A 25798-nucleotide genomic window follows, 5' to 3' on the forward strand; every position below is an offset into this window, starting at 1 on the left:
GGTGCTTTCACAATGAGTGCAATCCTAGATCAGGCTAAGTCCCCGAAGTGGGTCCATAGAAAGACTATGTTGTTGTTGACTAAGTAGGCCTATATAAAGAGTTATAATCTACATAACATACTCTGATTTTTTTTTATATTTTTTTATATGTATTGACTTCTATATTCATTGTATTGACCTTTCTTTTTTGTATTAATGTTTCCGTTTATAAATTTTTTAATTGTAATAACTGTATTAACTTATATTTTTATTGTATTGACCTTTTTATCTATCTATTTATTCTCGTATTTTAGATTTATTTAAATCTGAATATGTTTCTTTTCACAGATATTTTAAGCAATATTAGCAGAATAGAGGTATGATATTCATACTAGTGCCAGTGATTTAAGCAAGAACACTATACAACATCCTAGTATTCTCCCAAAATATCTCAAGTATTGATGTGGCCTGTGCCAAAATTTTATTTGTGTGTTTTTTGAAGTGACATGGCTTCATAAGCCCAAATTTCAAAAGAGGATCACACATATACAAGTGGTTGATTTACTCAAACGTCAACTAAACAACAACAACAAGCAAGACTAGTGGAACTTGGGTTTTCTTCTAATCTATAAAAGCTTTAGCCAAAAGAGCTAGGTAAACATGAATCAACCCTTCAGGATTAATACCTTTAGCCCATAAAAAAAACTCTATAAGGAAGGAGGGGAAACAGTCTCTTTATGGAATTAGTCTTCTCGTTTATTAATAGCTAGCCTAGTTTCAGGGGCAGATATGCTACATGTTTTGATTATCTAAAGTTTCATTCAGCTTGATCTATTAAGCCTGTTTCATTAGTGCTAATAAATGGTTAAAGTTACTAGGTTAGGGCAATAGCCTAGGACCGAATCCATGCAAGAGAAAGAGAAATAGGCCTTGGCATATATCTACTTTAGACCAGGAAATAACACTCTAAAGCTCTAGAGCTACAACTAGGGCAAAAGACCTCTTTTCAGGAGGGGCCACTTTTCTTCACCATTCCAGAGAAATTAGGTTTTGTTGCCATCATAAATTCAAAATATGGTCTTTGTTTTGACAATCAATTGAAAGGATTAGGCTTGAAACCCATTGAAACAATAGGTTTTTGGACTGTTCTTATTTTACTACAGTAAGACAAAATATGAGTGCATTAACTTCCCTGTCTTTTATATGCATTCTTGGTTAAACTTTTACCAATAACTTGCCATCATAAATTCAAAATGTGGTCTTTGTTTTGACAAGCAACTGAAAGGAAAAATTACAAGTAAATATATAACAGTTCTTATTATTGACTTACCAATAAAGTGAACATATCACTTGATGCCTTTTTTTATGCTCTTTACAAATATGCTAATTGCTTCTACTGCAAGTGCAAATATAAGCACTTGTTTACTCTTAAAAGTGACAGATTTTCAATTAAAGTATGAGTTATTGATCATTTTCTTACAAAATAATATCATGTTTTCTTGGTCATTTTTGACAAAATAATACTACATTTTCTCAGTGCCAAAATTATTTATAATAAGATTAGGTTAAATAGCAACAAAGACCAAACTGCCTTTCCATCACAAACACCAAAAACAAGAAGAACAATAGGGAATTGGAATATTCATTCTAATTTGTTTCCCACTGTCTTTAGAAATTCCCTATTGTTCTTCTTGTTTAAGGTTAGGTTAGATCAAAAAGTGTTTAAATTTGAATTTGCAATAGAAGTGATTATTATATTCATAAAGAGTATAAAGAAAGGCACCAAGTGGTATGTTCACTTTATTGGTAAGTCAATAATATGAACTATAATATATTTACCAAATTATGTTTAATATTATAGAATCATTATGTTTAATCATTTATAGAATAAGTATGCTATCAAGCATACATTTTTAAATCAGAAGACAATCAGCTTTCTGTCAATATTTGAATTAAACTAAAACACTGAAAGGATATATAAATAAGGTAATTAGTATTTCTGAAAAGAGGTCTTTCAGTAAATATTTTGCAGCTCATATTACTGACCTACAAACAAAGTGAATGTAGCATTTAATGCTTTTTTATGCTCTTTCTGAATACAATAATTGTTTTTCTTACAAATTCAGTTTAAAGCCTTTTTTGGACCCTCAACAATGATAATTTCTTTTTATGTTTTTTGGTATAAAAAGGGTTTGAACATCAGTTTTGAAACTTAGTATCTCACTGTAAAATCTGTTTTGTTAAAAGTTATATAATCTGCAAGTATTAATTTGTCACATCTGAGTAAGATTAAAAATCTAATGCAATTTTTCCACTTTTTCTTCTGTCATGCTTCTTCTGTTGGCTTTGATATTTTTTTTATGTATAGGCAAAACAAATATTGTAAGATACCTAACAGAATAAGAAGAAAACATGGCAGATTTTTTTCAATCTTTTCTTTTTATTCAACTTAATATTGACAAGTCACTGTCTATGAAATATACAACTTTTTGAAGATAGATTTGTTATGAAATAGTAAATTTGAAACAGATATTATAACCTTTTTTTCTATCAAAACAATATAGAATCAAATTTTTTTTCAAGGGTCCTAAAAGGGCCTAAAGTTGAATTTCTAAGAAAATCACTTATTATATTTGTAAAGAGCATAAAAAAGTTGTACTTTGGTGCCCTAAAATAACAAGAAAACAAGACTTTCCCCTGACAAAATCTGTATGGTCACTAAAAAATAGCTTTAAATTTACATTGGAATAAGCTCCCTCCCAATTACCTTGGACCTTTGGTTTGATACAATCACCCCTGGAAAAAGACAAAACAATAAACATGCATTGACAATGTTTCTTCTGAAAAAACAAATGCAAAGTTCCACATTTTGAAAATTGGAGCTTGAAAACTTTATGTTATGGTTCTCTGATATGATGTATCTAATAAAGGGATTCTCAATAAGACCACTTGCTCTTTTGGGGTGGTTTCCCCTTTCTTCAAAAATAAAGCAGATCTTCTCAGGCTTTTGGTTCTGAGTGGAAAACAATAAACTGAAAGAACTTTATATATTTACAATCAGCATAAAAAGCCAACACTGCCAGTATAGCAATTGTCATGAGAATCTATTCTTAGTTTTGGTGAATATTAGTCCAGGTCACTTTTTACTTCAAGTTTTTTAAACATTTTATTTAGTTGATTAGGATAATAAATAAAAGAGGGTTAATTTGAGAGCTAGATAGTAAGTTTAAGTTTTGCTTTTCTTTTGCTATCCTATTTTTTTAATGTTTTTTTTTGTAGATTCTTTAAAAAGTACATTTTAATGGACAAACTGCTTACTCTTCATGAGGCTTCAGATAAATGTTGAAAGAGGTAGGTTGGGGTTAGGAATTAATTAAATTGTTCCTCTATGCAGCTAACATGTTACATTTCCATATCTACCAGCACAGAGGTGGAAAAGGCAAGGCAGGTCATCATCAGCCCTGCCAGGACACTTCTTTGGGATTGCAAACACTGCAAGGAACTTAGTTTTCTGCAATTTTAAATGGTATTATTTTCTTTTTCTATTTATATGAAGTACTTTATTGTATTTCAAATAATGTATGTAATGCATTTATTGATAAGAAAATCCTGTTGTAGGGGTTCTGATAACTTCAGATATGTAGAAGATGAAAAGTCTCACAGAATTTCCTTCAATACAAGCAATAATACTCCTTTTCATCCAACCAAAATTCTTTAGTAGTAATATTAACAAGGACTTTTTACCAAAATTACTATTCACCTCTAATTTTGTAATATCTTAAATTGATATTACAAATTTAAACGTAGTACAGTACTAATGACTGTACAATTATTGATTTACACATTTTAAAAGCAATTAACCAGGGATTTAAGAGACCAGTACCTCAAATTATATCTTAGTTAGGCCTGGGTATTATTTGGAAAACAATCATAAATTAAATTAAAAAAAAGAGCTTATCAAATGAAAGCAAGGGACAGATTTGAAAGCTTCTTGAATATATTATTCTTTATATGAAGGGGGGGTGTCTCCTCCTTACCTCATTACTCTTTACTGTGAAGTTTGGCTCTTACAATTTTAAAAAAATTGCAATTGAAATGACACAATTTTTGAAGCACTAAAAAACTTTTTTTTTAACAAGCAAGGTGTTGAAAAGGGGGCAGTCCCCCTTATATACAGATTAATTTATATTTGTTTTAAGGTTTAAACTTGCTCCTTACTTTAGTTGAAAAACCATTTCTATTTGTCTAATTACATTTCATGAAACTGTAGAAGTTTTATGAATACAATACTTTTGGTAACATAGAAAAAATGATCATTATTTCAATGATCTCTGTTTGGATTTTGATGGGTAATAAAACAGTTCATGGTAATGAACTGTAAGGAGCAAACCGGCTCAATAGTAATCAAAACTTTAAAAAAACAGAATTTTGATGCCAATAGACATATCAAAAGAGTTTGCTTATTATGCTGATTCCAAATATATAAGTTTCATTAAGTCTAGTCTTAGCCATCAAAAGCAAAGAGCCTGAGAAAAGTTTTCTGGTTTTCAAAAATATGGGGAATACCCCTCCAAGTCATAGAATTTTAACGAAAATTACATTATCGGATTCAGCATATCAAAGAACCCTTCTTCAGAGGGTTCAAGCTCATATCTGCAAAAATGTTGAATTTTGTAATTTTTGCCAGAAGAAAGATCATTGATATGTGTTTATTTGTTTCTTTGTTGTTGTTTTTTCCAGGAGTGATTGTACCAACCCAGTGGAACTAAAATGCTGAGAGAGGGCTTTTTAAGTGACAAAAAGTATTGGAGGTCAACTAGACCCCATCCCATGCCACTTTGTTTCCAAAATCATCTGATCAAAATTTTGAGATAGCTTTTTTCTTCAGCATGGTTGGACCCAATAACTACGTCCTTAGAGATAAAATGACCCCCTCTAAAGCTCCAGGGGAAAGGGTTTTAAGTTATAAAGTTTACCCATTGTTTTATTTTCTATTGGGAAGTATGCATACATTTTTTGGGTCGAGAGGGGAGGATGAATTTTCAACTGGGAGGATTTTCGTTAGAGAGAGAAGTTTCCAGGGGGTGAACTTTTTAGGGAAAGTTTTACACCGGGTAAATTTTCCAGAATTCCTATACGAAATTTCTTTATATGTCTTGCTTTCTCTTTACCGATTCAATTTTAGGTATGGAGAAATTAAGGGTAATTGTCTGGTGTAAATTATCGCCAGGATTGGACCACCCAGAAGTTATTTCTGTGGAAAGGGTGATTTTTCCATGGCAGTAGAGCCAGGTATCCTGGTGTTAGTTAAAACACGATCAGAAATCAAATTTAAAAAATGTATTTTGAACTGAAAGTAATCTAGAAAAAAATGAAAAAAACAAACAAAAAAACATATCCATTCAGGGGGAAAATACAAAAATTCCAAGTATTCCGTTCATGGGAAATATTTCTGATTATATTGGCTTCATACATCAGCTTATGGGTAATCTTGCAATGCAAGCCAAAGTCGATGGTATATTTTTTACCGAAGTTGCCCCTTATTATGTTGTTTTCCTTGTGTTTTTCATAATTATACAAACTTTCTGGTGTGTTTCCAAAACCAACAGAAATTAAATGAATAATAATTGAAGACAAACATAGAACATGTACTAATGTAAATGACTAAATAAATTAAAAAAAAACAAAATTTAAATTGAATATTTAAATCACACTTAAAATGAACAAAAATCTCTACAGTACAGATAACATTTTGGTCACTGCCCCCTTCCCTAACTGTCTAAAGCCTAAAGTCGACTGTGTTGTTAGTGCTTTACTGAAAACAAATTATATTACACATATTTTACTTACATCATTGTAAAAAAAATTACAGTGAATTAAAATCTTGAACTGTTAAGCTTTCAGCAATTAATATTGCTATATATCAAATATTCAATTTACTTTTATTAGTTTTTTCAAGGACAGTTCAAGACGTGTATAGTTTTCAGTAAAACCCAAATAAATCAGCAGGCGTTAGACTTTTACAGTTGAGAAAGGGAGCAGTAGTCAAACTCTTGTTTCTGTTTCAAGTTTAAGATTCCATTCGAATTTTACTCATTTTAAGATGTATTTGTTCATTTGTATTAGTACCTGTTGTGTGTTTGTTTGCTGTTATTTTTTATTTAATTTCTGTTCACTTTGGGTTTCTTCTATTCTCTAGTAGTAATTTTGGATCATTTTGAGTTTGATCTAGGCTGCTATAGGATGTTTTTTCTGATGGTCTTAAACTTAAAATGGTTCTTTACTTTTCTTTGAAAAACTTCTTTTTGGGATTTTGTTTAATTAACATTTGAATACAGCATTGAACCGGGAATCAAATGGTATTACTTAACTACTTATTGAATTCCCATCATCCGTGAAGGCTGTTTTTGGTTCTCCATCCACCCAAGTCCCATCCATTCATAGAAGCTGTTTTTGGACCTTTTCTTTCAGCAGTCGATTGATTGCCTCTCACTCAATTGGACTATCTGGCTTGGCTTTTTTTTACAATTATCCGTGGCTTGATGCCCACTACTTATGTTTGGTTTAGGCTATTAAACGAAGTTATTTCTGCTGGTCTTAAACTTAATATGGCTCTTTACTTTTCTTTGAAAAACTTATTTTTGGGATTTAACATTTGAGTAGGGTGTTGAATGGGAATCATATGGTATTACTTAACTACTTACTAAACTCCCATCCATCCATGAAGGCTGTTTTTGGACCTCTTCTTTCACCAGTTAGTTGATTGCCTCTCTCTCATTTGGACTAGCTGACTTGGCTTTTTCTACTATTAGCCATGGCTTGATTCCCACAGTTTGAACTTGATTCCGGCTACTATAAGAAGTTATTTCTGGTGGTCTTAAAAGTTAGTTTGGCTCTTTACTTTTCTTTGGAAAAATTCTTTATGGGAATTTTTTTTATGTAACATTTGAATAGGTGTTGCATGGGGAATCAAATGGTATTATTTACCTACTTACTAAAGTCCCATCCATCCATGAAGGCTGTTTTCGGTTCTCCAACCATCCAAGTCCCATCCATCCATGAAAGCTGTTTTTGGACCTCTTCTTTCACCAGTCGGTTGATTGCCTCTCTCTCATTTGGACGAAATAACTTGGCTTTTTCTACTATTAGCCATGGCTTGATGCCCACTACTTGAGTTTGATTTGGGCTTCTATAAGAAGTTATTTCTGATGGTCTTAAACTTAGTTTGGCTCTTTACTTTTCTTTGGAAAAATTCCTTTTGGGAATTTCTTTTAATTAACATTTGAATAGGTGTTGAAATGGGGAATCAAATGGTATTACTTACCTACTTACTAAAGTCCCATCCATCCATGAAGGCTGTTTTTGGACCTGTATCCACCCAAGTCCCATCCATCCATGAAAGCTGTTTTTGGACCTCTTCTTTCGCCAGTCGATTGATTGCCTCTCACTCAATTGAACTATCTGTCTCTGCTTTCTCTACAATAAGCCCTGGCTTGATGCCCACAACTTGAGTTTGATTTAGGCTACTCTAGGAAGTTATTTCTGCTAGTGTTAAACTTAGTATGGCTCTTTACTTTTCTTTGAAAAAATTCTTTTTGGGATTTGTTTTAATTAACATTTGAATAGAGCGTTGAATGGGGAATCAAATGGTATTGCTTACCTACTTACTAAAATCCCATCCATCCATGAAAGCTGTTTTTGGACCTCTTCTTTCACCAGTCGATTGATTGTATTTCTTGTCAATGTACCGGATCTTCACATGCTATTTCTAGGAAACATTTTTTTTCCCTATATTTATGTGTATGTCGATTTGGTGATGGTTTTATAAATATTTTTAATTTAATCAAAACTTTGCACCTTCGCTGAAAGAAAATAACAAATGTTATATTTTAAAACATCTTTCCAGACATTTGTCTGAGATTTAGACCAATATCTGAAAGTATTTAAGGTGTTGAACCCTAAATCGGTATGCTGCCGTTTTACCAGCTACTATTTATTGGTGTTCTACCCAGCACTGTTAAGGCAGAATATCCATATTTTTTAAGAAGGGTTTAATTAAATTCTGGAACTAAAAACAATTTTATAAAATAAGAAAGTTCTTTGTTAATTTTTGAATTTCTTTAATTTCTTTTTGAAAATTGCAGTTAACATTAATAAACTATCTTTAGTGAATGCCGAAGTTTTTTTTTTTTTTTATGTAGAATCGGGAATTTCTCTTATTCTCCTAGCATAAAACGTGTCTAGTTTACAAACAGTCAGTGTCTTGGAGGTAGTAGTGGTTTTGGTTTGGCTCATGAAAAAAAAAGTCTTGGATACTAATTTGGACTGTAGAAAATATTATTCAAGAAGCTCAGCAATATTCTGGCTCAGAAACAAGTCATCATAGTTCAAATTTAGCTTCTTTAACCAATTAAACTTTTGAACTAAAAGAACCACCATTTACCTAATGCTGACTAAAATTCTTTAATGGGGTACTAATCAAAATATCAGACACCATTTTATCTAAAAAATTTGCTTTTAAGAACTTTTTTTAATTTCAAGGATCTTGCAACTTGGCTACTGCAGTAAATACGATTATTATAATTAAAAAAAAAGAAAAAAAAAAATCAGTCGACAATTGTACACAAAAACAGACTTTGTCCTTATTTGGTATGAAAACTGAGGTGGAGTCCCATGTTTTGCCTAATCTACTCACTTCTTCTCATAGCAAATTTGTTCGTAATTCTTAGCACTGGCGGATCCAGGGGGGAGGGAATGCATGGGAGAAACTGCCTCATCCCCTATGATTTTTTCTGGCATCCTCATTCCGTGTTTTTTTTTCTGTTTTTCACTCTTTTCTTAAACACAAAATTGTCATTTGGTCAATTACTGGCGCCCTTGTCACATTGCCCTTCCCCTCAAGATTTTGCTCTAGATCCACTTTTGATTTTTAGCGTGTATGTTTGGGTAGGCGCAAAGCTCTGAAAAGACTCAAACACCCCCATGAGCTTATAATACTATTTAGAATAGAATAGAATAGAAGTACTTTATTATCAAGCCAACTCTCAGAATATAAAACTGCCGAACTTGTTGCCTTCAGTCAGCTAGTCTACATAAGCACACAAGTGAAACATTAAAACATTGCCTACAGCGATGACCTGTCAATCAAACTGGCTTGTCAAATACAGTAAGTACAATGAATAAATTGAAAAAAAAAATGGGTGCATAAGTTAAAACATAAGTTCATTATTAAAACATGCATCAATGAATCCAACTGGCCTGTCAGATAAAAATGAAACAACAAAACTAACACATTAACAGTATAAATGACACATTAACGTGATACATTACAAATTTCATTTATTCATGATTTCGACAAACGCTTCCACAAAACTCTTTCTGTAGCGCTCAGTTCTTGCGGTGATAGGATTTAAAACTGAGATTCTTCGTGCTTTTGATCGGTGTAAACGGGGCTTTGGAGGACAATAATGGGCTGGGAGTATACATTGGAAGCGTGGGTTACAACGCAGATTATTTCCAAAATTGGTACAAAGAGTAAAACGTTGGGCTGCCAAGGTAGGGAGGCGGAATTCCTCGAGGAGGAGAATGTTAGGCACTTTGACCTGACCGCAAATAAATTTGGATTAATTTGGACTGTTTTGATTAATTGAATGTATTGTAGAATATATTAATTGCAACTTTTATTTATAGGTGTTATAATTTATCATTGTGTCCTGCCATCATAATTCAGCTGCTGAGCATGGTAACCCTACAAGACAAACTGTCTTTGTAAGAACATTTCTTTACTAAACATTATTTCTGGAAAGGAAAGTTGACAAGCCATACAGAATTGTATAGAATTATAGACTTTAGTATAGAAACATCAAACTTTAAGTGTCTTAGAGAGCAAGCTAAAATGCTTACTACATCTTACAATGTCCTATTCGGCAAAAATCGATTATTTCTTAATTCTGTATTGCCAAAGCTAAAGTTTACTCTCAGGTGTTGTTCAACAAATCAGACAGAACCCCGGAAAAAGACTAATCTGCCAGAGAAAATTGTTTCATCATTTCCAGTAGAACTACAACCTTATTTGAAGCTAATGAGAGCTGATAAACCTGTAGGTCAGTGGGTATGCGGAATTTCTTTTTTTCTGCATTTGAAAAACATTTACTAGAGAATTGATTTAATCAGTATGTAAACTAATTACCAGGTTAATTGCATGCTCTAATCCAGTTTGGTTTGCTTTTGTGTCCCATTTTATTTAAGCAAGATAATGCTTCAAAGTTAGTACAGTAACTAATATTTAAATAAACATCATAAAAAAATAAGTTAAGTAGTGCATCTCTTACCTAGCAATAAAAGAACTCTTACGTAGTAGCAACGAAGAAACTCAAAAATTGTGTTGGCAAAAAAAAAGGAAAGAAGACATAATCGGACACAACCAGGAGTGGACACAGAATTAATGTTTATGGAGGGGATACTCATAAAAATTGTCTCCCATAATATACTTTTACCTAGCAGCAAAAAAAAACTAAAAAATTTTGTTGGCAAAAAGGAAAGACGGCATAATAGAATACAACTAGGGGTGGACACGGAAATAATGTTTCGGGAAGGGATACTCATAAAAATTCATCTCCCCTAATATGTATTTTTTGCCCCTCCAACCCTATAGTTAGTGTAACTTTTGATCTTCTGAGGGAACAAGTGTCTCTAAAACCACCGCCTCAAACATGTTAACAAAACGTGACATGTTGAACATAACATGTCAGTTGAAAGTCTCGAAATCTATCAGATATATCTCACAATAAAAACCTATTTGTAGGACATCAGAAGAATCAGATAAAGTAAACCAGAACTCAAACCATAGTAAGAACATAAATAATAGTATAACAAACATAGCTTATAATTACAGTCATCTTTTTAATCAGTCATTTAATAAAGATCAAGAAAAGTAATCTTACTACTTTGTGTCAAGAAAGGAAGGGAAAAACTAACAATGTCTTTACAAAAAAATAAAGACACTAAAAATTTTTTTTTAAGGTTTCAAAAAAATCAAAATAACTATTTTGGAAAAATAAGGCTAATGGTGATGAACATTATCCATAGAATATAGATCAAGTCAATACAGCGTGTAGAGATGAAGAATGAACTGTATGTCAAACATTATTGGGATAGTAAGTCATTTAGTTAAACTTGTATTTATTTTAATAAATTTTCAGCTCTTTGACCCCTCTAAAACCTGGTAATTTTAACATAAATTTTCTTTATTTTAACCTAACTAATAAGTAAAATTCATAGCTAGTAAAGAACAATGCTGGCTTGAAAATTAAATGCCCAACAAAGTGGAAGTATAAATTCTACTTAAATTTAAATTACTTTTATTGTTATTTAATTCTTTTTGTCACCTTTTTTCTCTATATCTTGAATTTGGTTTAGAATATTAAAAAGATTAGATCTGGTTTGGATTCGTGTAAAATCTCCCCATTTGTGTCATCTAAAAGAGGGGTATTGGTATGTGCTGGAGCCCATTCACATTGGAGGATTCTTGTGTTGCGAAAGTGTCATAAACCCATCAATAAAACTAGTATTTTTTTCTAGTGGGACAAATTTTGAGGATTGTACCCCTTTTTTGCGAAACATCAATGAAACCTCGCATTATAATTTTTCTGCATCAGCAGCACCAAAATGGCAGTTTAATTTTTTTTGTTAAGTTCATGTCAACATTGTTGCACTAAGTTAGTAAATGGTAACTTAGTAATTAAGGTAAATAAACATTGTTGCACTAAGTAAAGTGGACTCACTTTAAAAGTTTTATTTTTTTTTTGTCAAAGTGTAGAATAGTCGGAATTCGCTACTTTAGAATGCTTATTTGCAAAATAACAGTATTTATTATGTGAACAATAAGCTTGCTTTTACTCAAAATTGGCATCGCATTTTCGATAAATATTTTAAAATTGTGAAATATGGAAACTTGATTAATAGAGTTTATAGGACCAAGCTATGAATTAACCTATTCAATGGCATCACGCTGAAACCATAGTGAAAATATTCAAATTATTAAGACATTCCAGCAAAATTCAGCTCAAAAATGCCTAATATTGAACTTGAATAAAATTCTAGCTCAAAAACCGATGTAAAATTAAAAAGGACGGCTGTTTCTAGTTTGTGAAGCGCAATATCTGCAAGATTATCACCCGGTAAAAAAAAGTCACTAGAGTTCAGTGATTTTTAGTTGATTTAGATTTTTATTCAACAGTCTTGTGTTTATGAACTGATGTAGTGGTTTTTTTGGGGAATATAAAAAATCACCAGAAATAATGATAAATAGTTTGGAGGGGTAAGCTTGTATATCTGCCCAGACCATAAATATTGCACAAATTTTAGTGGAAGTCCTCCTAGTCTTAGTCAGCAACCCCATAGAAGACATCCTTATCTATGTATTATCACGAAATAAGCTTTTTACCCTGCCCTCTGTAACTTAAGGGCAGTTTCTACCCATTTGCCTCGGGGTAGCAATGCCGATTTTGGATATACTAATAAGATTGCTTTCTTTATCAGGCAGTATAAAAATCATTTCTGTTACAAATTGTTCAAGATCTAACCGTATTTTGACAGTGCTGTACACCCTTCTTAAAGGGTGTACAACACAGTCAAAGTGCTGTACACCCTTCCCCATTGCACTTCCTGGCTGAAGGGCCAAGAAACAGAGATCAGCACTGCCGGTACGGACTGTAAAGTCTAATGCCGTATCCTTTACCTTTTTTTTTTACCTTCTTAAAGCTAGAATGAAGGTTACAAGCAAGGCTACGACATAATGTCAAAGTACATATATACTTTAGATTTTTAAATTATACAAACAAAAATTTATTTTGTTTTGTTTCTACTTAAAATCTTGGCATTCTTGCTTTAGGTTCTTTTCTCTGTGAATCTAGTACCTTTTCTTTTAAGGTACATGGTTACTATTTTGGCCATGTGGTTGGAGTCTAGCTTTGGCTACCCCCGGTTCAAACATTCCCGACCTTGGTCTACTTTCTTTATTTTTGGTTGGAGCATTTGTGATGCGAGGAGCTGGCTGTACTATAAATGACATATGGGACAAGGATTTTGATAGAAAGGTAAATCATCTCACTTTTTATAATTGATAATGATCTGTACCTATAGAGATATCTTATTTAATTGAAATTCGTTTATTTGTATATATTAACACACCATTGGTGTAAAACCAGCATAAAAGCTCAGATGATTGAGAGCATCAAATTGGGACCAAGGAATATAGGATAGGTAAATTTATGAGAGTGGTAACTGGCGCTAGTGTCGACGTATGAAAACAAAGAGTGGAAATAATAAATGAAAAGAGAAAAATCAAATAGGTGAAAAACGAGGTTTTTATCAGCCAGTTGCAAAATATGAAAAACAAGGAAATATTTCGACAAGGACCTCCGCCAAGTCGTCCTCAGTGCTCAAAAGAATAAGAAAGAGGAAAAAGAAGATAAAAAAAATAAAGGAGAAACAACAACAAAATCTAACCTTCTTAAGTGAATTGTATGAGAGGAAAAAAGATCAACGTCATCTAGCAGTGGCGACTCTTGGCATTTTTTTCAGTGTAATAATAAGAATAACTAATTTAAGTGTAATTGGTAAGATTATGGTAGTAATAAGTGTCATTAAGTTAGAAAGTCATTTTATTATGTTCCTAAATATGTATATATTAAATATAAATATTTAATATATTATTATATATTAATATATTAATCTAAATATTATATATTATATAATTATAATATATTATATTATATAATATTATATAATTATATTATATAATATCTATTATCAGAGATAAGCTAGCTTGACTGAATTTTTAGTCTAGAGATTACCTTTCAGCCTTTTGATATTTATTTGCCACCGGCTTTTGTTAATTAAGACTTCAGTTTGCAAAAAGCTGACATAAAGTAATTAGCAATCATTGTGAGTTGGCAAACGGATAGCGAAGTCCAAAAAACGCTACTTTTCGTGAACTTACCACTCTTGTCTCCACGCTTTAATGGTGAATTAAAAATTTCAGATGCATTATATTTTACCAGGTCTTGCAGCCCCTCCTAGAAATGCATTACATATATTTTAAATTATACTATAGAAATATATTATATATATTATATTATAGAAATATATTCCAGCATTGCTTTTTGAGGCTTAGACTGACAAATATATGTTCTAATTTTAATTTGTTGAGAGAATTGCTCAAGTTTAGTTCAGACAATATTGATCTTTTCACACAAATTAAGCTCAGTGCCGAGCTATAAATAAAGATAAAAATTTGACATAAATAATAAAAAAAAATACTCTTAAGTGACTCTTATATGCTCAACCCTCCTTAAATATTTTGCCTCTAATGATGTTTGTTGCCCTTACATTTACTTAGACAATGCCATTAATTTGGGGAGGGGGTGAAGGAGGAGGGGTGTTAATACCCCCTCGAAGATTTCCCCCCCCCCGCGCCTTAGATTTTGAAAAATACCCTTTTCTGGTATTTTCACTGAAAAAATTGAAGAAAGCAATAAAGGTACCCACCTCTTGATTTTGAAAAAATATATATTGTATATAAATACGAAAACTAAAATTTAAATAAATAAAGACAGAAATTTGACATAAATAATAAAAAAAAATACTCTTAAGTGACTTTTATATGCTCAACCCCCCTTAAATATTTTGCCTCTAATGATGTTTGTCGCCCTTACATTTACTTAGACAATGTCATCGGTTTGGGGAGGAGGGGTGTTAATACCCCTCGAAGATTTTTGCCCCCCTCCCGCGCCTTAGATTTTGAAGAATACCCTTTTCTGGTATTTTCACTGAAAATTGAAGAAAGCAATAAAGGTACCCACCTCTTGATTTTGAAAAAATATATATTGTATATAAATACGAAAACTAAAATTTAAATAAATAAAGACAGAAATTTGACATAAATAATAAAAAAAAATACTCTTAAGTGACTTTTATATGCTCAACCCCCTTAAATATTTTGCCTCTAATGATGTTTGTCGCCCTTACATTTACTTAGACAATGTCATCGGTTTGGGGAGGAGGTGAAGGAGGGGGGTGTTAATACACCTCGAAGATTTTTGCCCCCCCTTCCGCGCCTTAGATCTTTAAGAATGCCCTTTTATGGTATTTTCACTAAAACAATTGAAGAAATCAATAAAGGTACCCACCTCTTGATTTTGAAAAAATGTATTTTGTACCCTTTCCTAAATTTTTCCCTTTCTCTGAACCAGAGACTCGAGTTTTATCGGAAAAATTGACTCTTTGAAGCATTTGACATCTGACCTTTTAACTTTCCGTACAACTCATTGTTCATATAATTTAAAGTATTTGGGTATTTTATACATTTATTCTGTACATTTTAACAGAAATAAAAGAATAAAATATTTATTTGGACCCAATTCATTTTCCCCGACTCTACTCATTTGGAATTCTTGGCTGAGCCTGTGCCTAAAGCACTTTATTTTAATTGAGAAATACGTCTATAAGATGTAAGATAGAAGTATAAGACGTCTTATACAAAGTAGTTATGGCATACAAGACGCCTGAAGAAATAGTTCTTCTTTAGAAGTATAAGACCTATCTTGCTGGTTATTTGAAGATGTATCCTACGTCTAAAAGATGTAAGATAGAATTATAAGGCGTTTTATACGAAGAAGTATAAGACATACAAGATGTCTGAAGAAGTAGTTCTTTAGAAGTATAAGACGTATCTTACTGATTATTTGAAGACGTATCTTACGTCTATAAGACGTAAAGTCTATAAGAAGATGTCTTATACGAAACAGTATTAGACATACAAGACTTCTGAAGAAGTAGTTCTTCTTTAGAAGTACAAGTCGTATCTTACTGATTATTTAAAGACGTATCTTACGTCTATAAGACTTAAGATAGAAGTATAAGACCTATCTCACTGATTCTGATGAAGTTTCAGAAATAATCCAACTTCAATCAGGTGAACTTGCCATTATCGGTGACTTCGACCTTAATTTGTGTGACAGAAGGTCATCCTCGTTCATGGGTTTTTCAACAATGCTTGCTTATCGAATATTACCTCCTGCATGTATGCCAACTCGTATAACTAACACTACCACTTCTTTGCTTGACAATATTTTTTCATCGTTGACCTTGGTGGAAAATTCTGTATCGACGAGTGATATCTCAGACCATTTTCCTGTTTTTTCCATGTATGATTTTTCTGATTCGTTGCCTAGAAGGAGCCAAGGAGCTGGTTTTTCCTCTTTGAAATTTAATGATCAGGGTTTGCATCTTCTTAGGTCACGGTTGATGGGTCGTTCGGGGAATATTTCTTAAAACGAATCTGATGTAGATTCTTTGTTGAATTCGTTTTATTATTCTTTGAAAGAAGTTACCTCGGATACATGTGATGCGCCCCAGTCAAATCTGGCATCGAAAAGAACAGCCCCTTTGAATCCTTGGATGACTCCTGGACTTCTTAGAAGTTGGAGGAAGAAAAATAATGGTTGGAAGGCTTACAGGTCCTCTAAGCCATTTTTACGTGATTCTTGGCTTCAACTTTTCAAAGCCTATAGAGGAATTTACAATTCGCTTTGCCGAAAGGCTAAATCGTTATTTTATTATAGAAAATTCTCTGGCGTGGTAAAGGCATTAGGAAGACATAGCAAGTAATCAATTCTGTTATCAGGCCATCTTTTCTGCCTCCTTCTGTCCCTTCAAGTGTTGTTATTGACGGTGAAAATGTATAGGGTGAGCTAAAAGTTCAAGATGTGTTTACTTCCTATTTTGCTAATATCGGCAAAACTACAGCCTCTTCTGTAAATCCTTCTTCTTCACTACCTGATTTTAGGTCTTTCTTTGGACTGCCTTGTCCTAAATCAGTGACATTGGAACCTGTCTCTGAAGCTTAAATAGCCAGAATTGTCAATGGTTTGAGGAATTCGTCATCTTCTGGCCCAGACCGTATTCCGACTAAGGTTGTCAAGTTCATTCTTCCTGTCATGCTTTCTGCCATCACGAGACTTGTCAATCTTTTCAAGTGCTTTATAATGGTGTCTTCCCAAGTGCTCTAAAGTGTGCTCGTGTTACTATCCTTTTTAATGGTGGATCAAGGAATGATTCTGCAAATTATCATCCCATATCTTTTTTATCAGTGTTCAGTAAATTTTTGAAAAGGTATTCTTTCTCGACTTCTTGATTTTCTTAATTCTAAGCACTTTTTTCATGATTTTTAGTTTGGTTTTGGGTAGAAGCACTCAACTGAGCATGCAAGTGCAACTCTTTTGAATTATTTACATTCAGCACTTGAGTATGGTCTGATACCTGCTGCTCTTTTTCTCGATGTTCGAAAAGCATTCGACTCATTAAGACACAAGATTCATCTTTAGAAACTGTTCCGTATTGGTATAAGAGGAAATGCTTATCCTTGGCTTCTAAAATATTTATCTTGTCAAGTCATCTCGTTTAATCCGCACTTTTCTAACCTTTCTGGAGTAGAGTTTGGCGTTCCACAAGGAACGGTCATCGGGTCGATACTCTTTTTAATCTACGTCAATGAGCTTATTAATGCAGTTAAAAATTAAAAACCTAACATTTGCTGTCGTCTTTGTCAACCAGCACCTGTCACTAATTGTGACAGGAGTTCGTCCTTACCGGATGCACCTATTGTTTTTGCTGATGATAGTACTCTTGGCACAAGCTGTTAGAATCGAGTCTGATTTCTTCGTTCGAAGATGGTAGCCCTTTTTGAAAGAGTTATCCAGTGATTTCATATAAATCAACTTGCCATAAATGTTGGAGTCATTTATTTATTAATACCAAATACGGTAAGCTTTCAAGCTTGTCGTACTCATTTTTCTGTTTTTCTTTTCTGTCATGTTTTCTCATTTTCTCCAGAGTCTCAATGGCTTGCCCTGACTTAAATGAAATACATGTATCAAGAGGCTCTCTAAGCAGACCTAAGGATCGTTACGTTCGATTCCTAGGCACCTTGCTTGACGAAAATCTTTCCTTCACGCTTCATATTAACCTGATTAAAATAAAAGTCTCCAGGAGTCTCCAGGAATCCTTAGAAAGCTCAAACACATATTTCCAGGGTCGAGTCTTTAAATTTTGCTCTGCAGCCTAGTTCAGTCTTATGTTTCATACTGTTCTGTTATTTGGATGTCAACTTTTCCCTCGTCTCTGAAGCCTCTTTCAAAACTTCGTGATAAAGCAAGGACTCTTATCCAAGAAACTAACCAATCTTCACTTAAACCCTTGCTTGATGTGAAATCTCTCTATTTTCTTTCTTGTTCTTCTTTTGTTTTTCTACTGTTGCACAGCCATCTTCCTGCTGCCCTATGTAATAATATATCTTTTGTTCTGATCAATTGACTTATCATCTCCGCACTTGCAACAATTTACAGATTCTTCATACTCCATCAATGAGGTCTGACTTCAACCCTCTGACAGCTTACAACAAGATCTGGAACGAGCTCCTGGAACTACACGAAGCTGCCTCTCGTTTGGTATGCTAAAAAATTGTGTTAGAGAATTTCTAGCTAGTAAATAGAGAATTTCTAGCTAGTAAATAGAGAATTTCTAGCTTGTAAATAAGTTTTCGACTTTTAAGTTTCCTAATTAGGCCATACAACACAGTGTTCTGTAATACACATCACAAAAACACATTGACAATGACGCTACAATATTTACAGCAACATATTGGATTGACACATCTGACAAGAATATCTAGTCTATAGTTCATGCAAACTTTGTAACCGTTAGGTCAGTCCAATGGCTGACTAATTGGGGGCTAACTGCTAATTTTTGAGATTTTATAGCTGTTTCTTGACCTTCGGCGAGTTCTTTGCTGTACAAAACACTTTCATCTATGTTTAGCCGTCCCACGAAAGCCTATTTTGCTAATAACCAGTGAGATGTTCTAAGGTCCTCGGAGTTGATGTCTTTGGATTGAGTTGGATATTTAATTGAGTTGCTGAAATCATGCGCTACATTTTGCTTGTCATTTTGGGGATTATTAAGGTGGGCGACTGGATTTTTTGGAATTTTGTTTATATTTTTTTTTCTCCCCTGTTCTTTCCCGGCCATGGAGCCTTATGGGGGAGATTGTGTTGAAGTAGTTTTCTGTTTATGAAATTTATTGTTAAATAAAGAACTCAGAATTCCGAACTTATATGATGAACTATAAGACATACAAGACGTCTGAAGAAATAGTTCTTCTCTAGAAGTATAAGACGTTTGTTTCTGATCATTTGGAAACGTATCCTTAAGTCTATAAGACACAAGGTAGAAGTATAAGATATCTTATACAAAGAAGTATAAGACATTCAAGATGTCTGAAGAAGTAGTTCTTCTTTAGAAGTATAAAACATATCCTATTGATTATTTGAAGATGTATCTTACGTCCGTAAGATGTAAGATAGAAGTGTAAGACGCCTTATACGAAGAGGTATAAGACTTACAAGACGTTTGAAGAAGTAGTTCTTCTTTAGAAGTATAAGACGTATCTTACTCGTCATTTAAAGATATTTCTTACATCTATAAGACATAAGATAGAAGTGTAAGACGTCTTATACGAAGAAGTATAAGTCTTACAAAACGCCAGAAGAAGTAGTTCTCCTTCCGAAGCATAAGACGTATCTTACTCATTATTTGAAGACGTATCTTACGTCTATATGACGTAAGACAGAAGTATAAGACGTCTTATACGACGAACTATAAGGCATACAAGACGTCTGAAAAGGTAGTTCTTCTTTAAAAGTATAAGACGTCTTATATAAAGAAATATAAGACATACAAGATGTCTGGAGAAGTGGTTGTTCTTTAGTAGTATAAGACGTTTGTTACTGATTATTTATAGGTTGTTCGAACAAAAGATCGACCCATTGCTAGTGGTGAGATATCTCGATTCCATGCACTCGTGTTCTTAGCTGGCCAACTTGGTATAGGGCTGAGCATTCTCCTTCAGTTTAATTGGAATTCTATTCTCATTGGAGCTTCGTCGCTAGGTATGTAGCTGTCTAGTGTTGTATTTCTAGTGTGTGTATAAGATCAAAATACATTTTTGAAAAATATCAGTTGTGATAAATTCAAATAAGAGCTGTTTTTAAGAATCACAGTGAAGAAGTCCAGTAGTTACATTGTTTAAATCTTTAAAGGAGCAAGTATATCCAAATAAAAACATTATTCCCCCTCCCTTGATCCAGGTGCGGTTCTGGCCTCTCTTGCGCCCGGTACAAAATCTTGATTAGTGCACCCTCTCCCCCCCCCCCCGTCTTCGATAAAATATTATGGCCAAATTTTCTTTTATCGACAAAATTACTTTCAGATTGTTAACTGATTAATAATTTATTTTTAAATCATTTTTAATTTATTGTTTAGTTATTATTGATTATTTTAACATAATTATTATTATTAATTATTTTCGTTTATTAGCAGCACCCTCTTCTTTATTTCAATAGAAATAAGTTTTCTGAAATTGCAAAAATGGTTATAACCGTTATGTTATTTATTTAAAATTTTGCGCTCCTAAAATTTCTGCGCCCGAGACGATTGTCCCCTCTATACCCATCTCCCTCCCTGGACCCATTCTACGTCTATTCATACTTGAAATTGAGATTTCCTCGGATTTTATTTTGGTTGTTACGAAATTATGAAGGTATAGGGCAATATCACGTTCTCCTCATTGTTGCCATGCTAAGCAGTGAAGATAAATAGGTAAAACTAATTAATTGTATTTGGAAATGCTGTCCGCGCTCAAAAATCCAAGCATTGACGATTGCTGAATCCCAAAGACAACAACACCTTCAAATGACAGCCACACTTGACAGCACATGACAGCAAAACTTCCTTAACTTTTCGGAAATGTATTATATAAACGACCGTTTTCACTTTTGGAACTCAAGCAAATAGATTTATATTTTAGGTGCTTGGTACTTTAAAGTAAGCCAAATGGAAAAAAATTCGTTAGATACTGGAAACTTCGATCAAATTTGGGGAAATAAATTGTAGTAGTTTACATAGGTCTTAATCAAGCTATTGTAATCTCTAATTAATGTTTTTCTGGTTGCCTCTGCATTCTTCATAAAAAGGTAATACGAGTCCTTCGGAGGTCTTATTTTCGCTTATTAGACCTACTTTTTTTTCTTTTTTTTTTAGCTCCAGTATGTAAAAATAGAATTATTATGACAAATGTAAACGGTACGGCTCTAATGTGTTTCTTCAACTTATTTTTTGTTAATCTGAACAGTCAGGGCTGTTATTGATTTCACTTTTCATAATACTGTTCATTATTTCGGGAAATGATAAGTTGGGCGTTAATGTTAACAACATGGTAAAAATATTTCTATTTTCTTTTATTTTTTGTACTCTTTCTACTCTTCTATCGAAAATAAAACTATGTATCATAAGCAAGGGTGTACTTGAGGGCGATATAAGGCTGAAGCCAGTTGACAACACAGCTTAGATACCAATGCAGTTATGAAAACTCCTATCTTGCCCATGAGAAGCTTTTGGTGCAGAGCTCTGAACTTGGCGTCTCCTCCAAGCCTGCGCTCTGACGCGTAGATTGTACTACAACACCATAGGCGGGAACGCAATTTTGTTTTGTTGCATACACAGCTTAGATACCAATACCAGTTTCCTGTTACCAATTAGATACCAATACCAGTTTCCTGTCTCCAGCCGCTAGCATCGCTACCGCGCACTGTGTCCCAAAAATAGATCGTGTTTTTATAACTGTATATTGGTATCTAAGCTGTGCCAGTCAACCAGAGCTGGCAGCAAAACGCTAATGATAGCTTGAAAAGAAATTTTAAAATGCAAATTGTTATTTGACAGCCAAAGTAACTGGCACTACTAACCAAATTCAGCTCTCTAACCAACAGAATTAGCTCTACTAGCCAATTTGCTGCCTCTGATTAAAAGAACTAGCTCTACTAGCCAAATTAATCTCTCTACTAGTCTTATGCTCTCTAATCAAAGGAAAAAGCTCTAGTAGCCAAGTTAAGCTTATAATCAAAAGAACTAACTCTACGAGCCATATTGAGCTTTCTAATCAAAATAATTGCTTTATTAGCCAAATTAAGCTTTATAATACAAAGAAATGGCTCCACTAGCCAAATTAAGTCCTCTAATGCAAAGAATTAGCTCTACTAGCCAAATTCAGCTCTCAACTGTTTAGCAACTCATCGCAGCACCAAGCCGCCTAAGCCCAACACAGCTGCGCGCGCTTCTCCTCCATCCCAGTTTATTCAAAGCCTCCCTTTTACACTCTCCTTAGAATCTTTCTTTATGACATCCTCCTACCCCAACCGTAGACAACCAAGCTTCTTAATCAAAAGAACCAGCTCTACCAGCCAAATTAAGTTCTAAAAAAAAAAAAAATATCTCTTCTAGCCAAATTAATCCCTCTAATTAAAAGAAACTTCAACTCTCTTTCTTCAGTTCTCTTCAACCAAACTTCAACTCTCTAATCACCCAATTAAGCTGTGTAATCAAAATAACTCGCTCCACTATCCACATCAACTACGAATCAAATTTAGCTATAAGTCGAATTAACAAGATGAAATAAATAAAGCGGTAATGCGGATTAAGATGCAGGTTTTGATCATCTGGTTGGAACATTTTTCTTGCTCACTTAGCCGATTTTAAATAAGTCTCGAGGTCAAAACTTGCCCAAAAACTAGCTCGAACTGAATCATTGTTTGTTCAATTGCAACGCTCTGTGGGTGCTAACATGTGCAACTATGTGCCTAAAACATGCAGTTAAGCTGGAGATCGCTTTTCATTTGACTTTTATTTCGACTTTTATTAAGAAGTCAAAAAATTTAAAATGTTGCGGACTCAGTAAAATTCTTACATTGATATTTCAAAACTAGGAAAGCTGGTTGTGCAGATTATTTTATGGCGGTGGAAGTTGAAAAATCAACACATAACTTATGCGAACTAATCGAATTTCTTTCGAACTAATCGAACTTGACACAATGTTTCGCTTTTATACAAATTATTGGCCTGATAAAGGCTCAATGTTTTTTGAATGTTATACTGAATTTAGCTTTAAAGCTCGATTCGTAAACCCACTGAAGTATTAGAGCTTAAATTAACAGCTTTTTCTAATATTATATTGTGCTATTATAAGCTAAAAAGTTTTGTCTAAAACAATTGGGTTTCACCTCCTTTTTTATGGATTATTATCTCTTTGCATCAATAACATTATAATATTTCGACCTTTCTTAAATTAAAATTTTGTCCCTGTAAGCTCTGTTCAACCTCATGGATTATTTTCTTTGATATAATCACCTTTGTGTTTTAACTTAATTAGCAGCGAATACTAATGACAGCCCTAGGATTGAAAAAAAGAATCATCGACGCCATCTAACATTTGGCGTCTCTTGGCAGAGTTTCACGCTTCGCAAAATTTTTTTTAAAAACTGAGATGAAACACTTATTACTGCACTAATATTGCCTTATTATTACACTGAAAAAATATCAAGAAATATCAAACTAGATGATGCTTCTTTTTTTTTTTTTTTTTTTTTTTTTTTTTTTTTTTTTTTTTTTTTTTTTTTTTTTTTTTTTTTAACTAGTGCCCGTTCCCATTTTTGTAAGTTGCGTGTACTTATTGGCATATACTTTTTTTTAGAACCATAAAAAAATAAGTTACCGCCTTCCCGCCCAGATAATTTGAATCACTTTTTGCCCCCCTTGACCACTCAACCACGTGGCAATATAGGGTAAACTTATCAAACTACGTTTAAAATTCATCATCTTTTTAACTAAAAGTACTGACTATGCGTGATGAGAAGTAATCGCTTTGCTTCAGGTACCCACTGTATAACATCACTCGCTTTTTTAGAGGCCAGTAGGCCTATATTAGTAATTGGACCCTCACCCGTTGATTAATAGGTCAATAATTTCCCTTATTTTAGGTTTTGTTGCACTGTATCCTGCCATGAAACGGATCACATACTGGCCTCAACTTGTGCTAGGTTTAACATTAAATTGGGGTGCACTAATGGGCTGGTCAGCTTTACACGGGACAACAGATTGGTATTCCGTTTTGCCTCTCTATGCTGCAGGTGTCTGTTGGACGATGATATATGATACGATCTATGCCCATCAAGTATGTTTTTTCTCTCCAATTGCAACCAAAATTTTGAGATAGCCATTTTGTTTAACGTAATTGAAGGAAAAATCATGTCTTTCAGGATGCCCCCCCCACAGGCCTCAGGGGAGGTAAGTTAAGCCCTTTCCAGTGCCTTTTTAAGATTCAGAGCGATCGGAGGATGGATACCCCCCCCCCAAGCTTCGTATTTTCTCGTAATGCATCTGATAGAAATTTTGAGATGGCTATTTGTTGTCGTAGAAACTTCGAAAAAGGCCCATTCGAATGGCTTTCTCAAGATTTTGACTGAAAACAAAATGCGTTTGAATTTTTTCATCTTTCTTACTTTCATAAATGAAAAATTATCAAAACCTTATAGAAGAGATTTCATGTCAATTTAACTGACAATCTACAGTCATTTGTTGGGTTTTTTTTCGGTACAGCGCAAATTGTATCCTAGTCTTGAGAAGGCATATGATTTATCAGCCCTATTTATGTTAATTTTTGCTCGTTTTGAGTTTGACTCGGCTATTTATTATAATTTCTGTCCGTTTTTAGTTTCGTTTATTTATTGATAGTGATTTGTGGCAGTTTCACACTTGGAAGATTATTTGACTTTATTTTTGTTTATTCTTGGCTTAATGGAGCTCTTTACTTTTCTCTGAAAAACTTATCTTGTGGAAAAAAGTTTTTTTTTTAAATTAATCTATAAAGAAGAGAAATTTTGTTGCCGTGAAATATTTCAAGTGAATTATTAAAGCGTGCTGCAGAAAAATGAGGTGCTTTGTGCAAGCAAGAGATTAAGCCAGTTTTATTTGGAGAATTTTGTGGGATAAGTTGGGACGGGCTCTTACTATTTAGGGGGGGGGGGGCTTACTCTAGAACCTTTGGAAGAAGGCTTAAGTAGCTGTGACACAGAAAAAAGAAAAGGAAATTATAAAAAAAATTGGCAGAATATTTTTAATACCTACTGTTATTGATATTAGTGGGAGGGGGTCGCTGCGTTGAATTTATATAGCCATTATGGAATAAGTTATATCCTTATGGATCATGGGTCAAGTTGAGCGAAGTTGGTTCTGTATTATTATATTTTTTTTTCATCGAGCCACTTCGTATGGAAGTTGATGTAGAAACTTCGGAGGGGCTCATTTTGATTTGCAATTGAAAATTCTAGTGACCCTGTTAAGATTCAAAAGTAATTGGAGGACAGCCACTCCTCCACGTCCACCTTTATGTTGCCCTTCCCCCAAAGACATGAGGTATCCATTTGATCAGCATATATGAAAGGTCCTATAACTATACCTTAGGGATGACATAAACCTCATGGTGGCCGGCGTTTACCTCCCCGGAAAATCCCCTCGCAGAAAATCCCCCCGTGGAGTGTATAGAAAAATACAAAAAGATGTAAAAAAAAATCCATGAAAAGGAACATATCAATAAAAAACGAACAGAAATTAATTTAAAAAACATTTTCCACTAAGCAAGTTTCTCAAAGAAATGTAAAGAGCACCATTAAGCCGAAAATGAGTATAAATAAATTTAAACAATTTCCCAAACTAAAATCGCTTTTCGATAGGTGTACGCTGATTGGCTCTCTCAGAATTATTTTGCCCATATTTGGGGCAATTGCTGCTTTTTCCAGCAAATGGCATAATTTTTTTTCTGTTACTTTCTTTCTGTTTATTAGAAACGGCACTAACAGTTTTGTTTGAA

General features: G+C 33.5%; 1 protein-coding gene across 5 annotated transcripts in view; it reads left to right on the forward strand.

Moving 5' to 3' along the window:
- LOC136037716 (4-hydroxybenzoate polyprenyltransferase, mitochondrial-like) overlaps window positions 1-25798 on the forward strand; it is a 29837-nt gene that overhangs the window by 328 nt on the left and 3711 nt on the right. For 2 of the 5 annotated variants that reach the window (XM_065720483.1, XM_065720482.1), the window contains exons 2-5: window positions 9670-10082; window positions 12910-13076; window positions 19841-19988; window positions 23910-24103. In XM_065720483.1, the coding sequence (XP_065576555.1) occupies window positions 9875-10082; window positions 12910-13076; window positions 19841-19988; window positions 23910-24103 (717 nt within the window). In that variant the 5' untranslated portion in view covers window positions 9670-9874. Of the gene's footprint in view, window positions 1-3275; window positions 3331-3410; window positions 3506-9669; window positions 10083-12909; window positions 13077-19840; window positions 19989-23909; window positions 24104-25798 lie in introns of those variants that run through there. The other 3 variants (XM_065720485.1, XM_065720484.1, XM_065720487.1) reach the window with 3 other exon arrangements.

The sequence above is a fragment of the Artemia franciscana genome, chromosome 17 (assembly GCF_032884065.1).
Source record: "Artemia franciscana chromosome 17, ASM3288406v1, whole genome shotgun sequence".
NCBI classification, from domain to species: Eukaryota; Metazoa; Arthropoda; class Branchiopoda; order Anostraca; family Artemiidae; genus Artemia; species Artemia franciscana.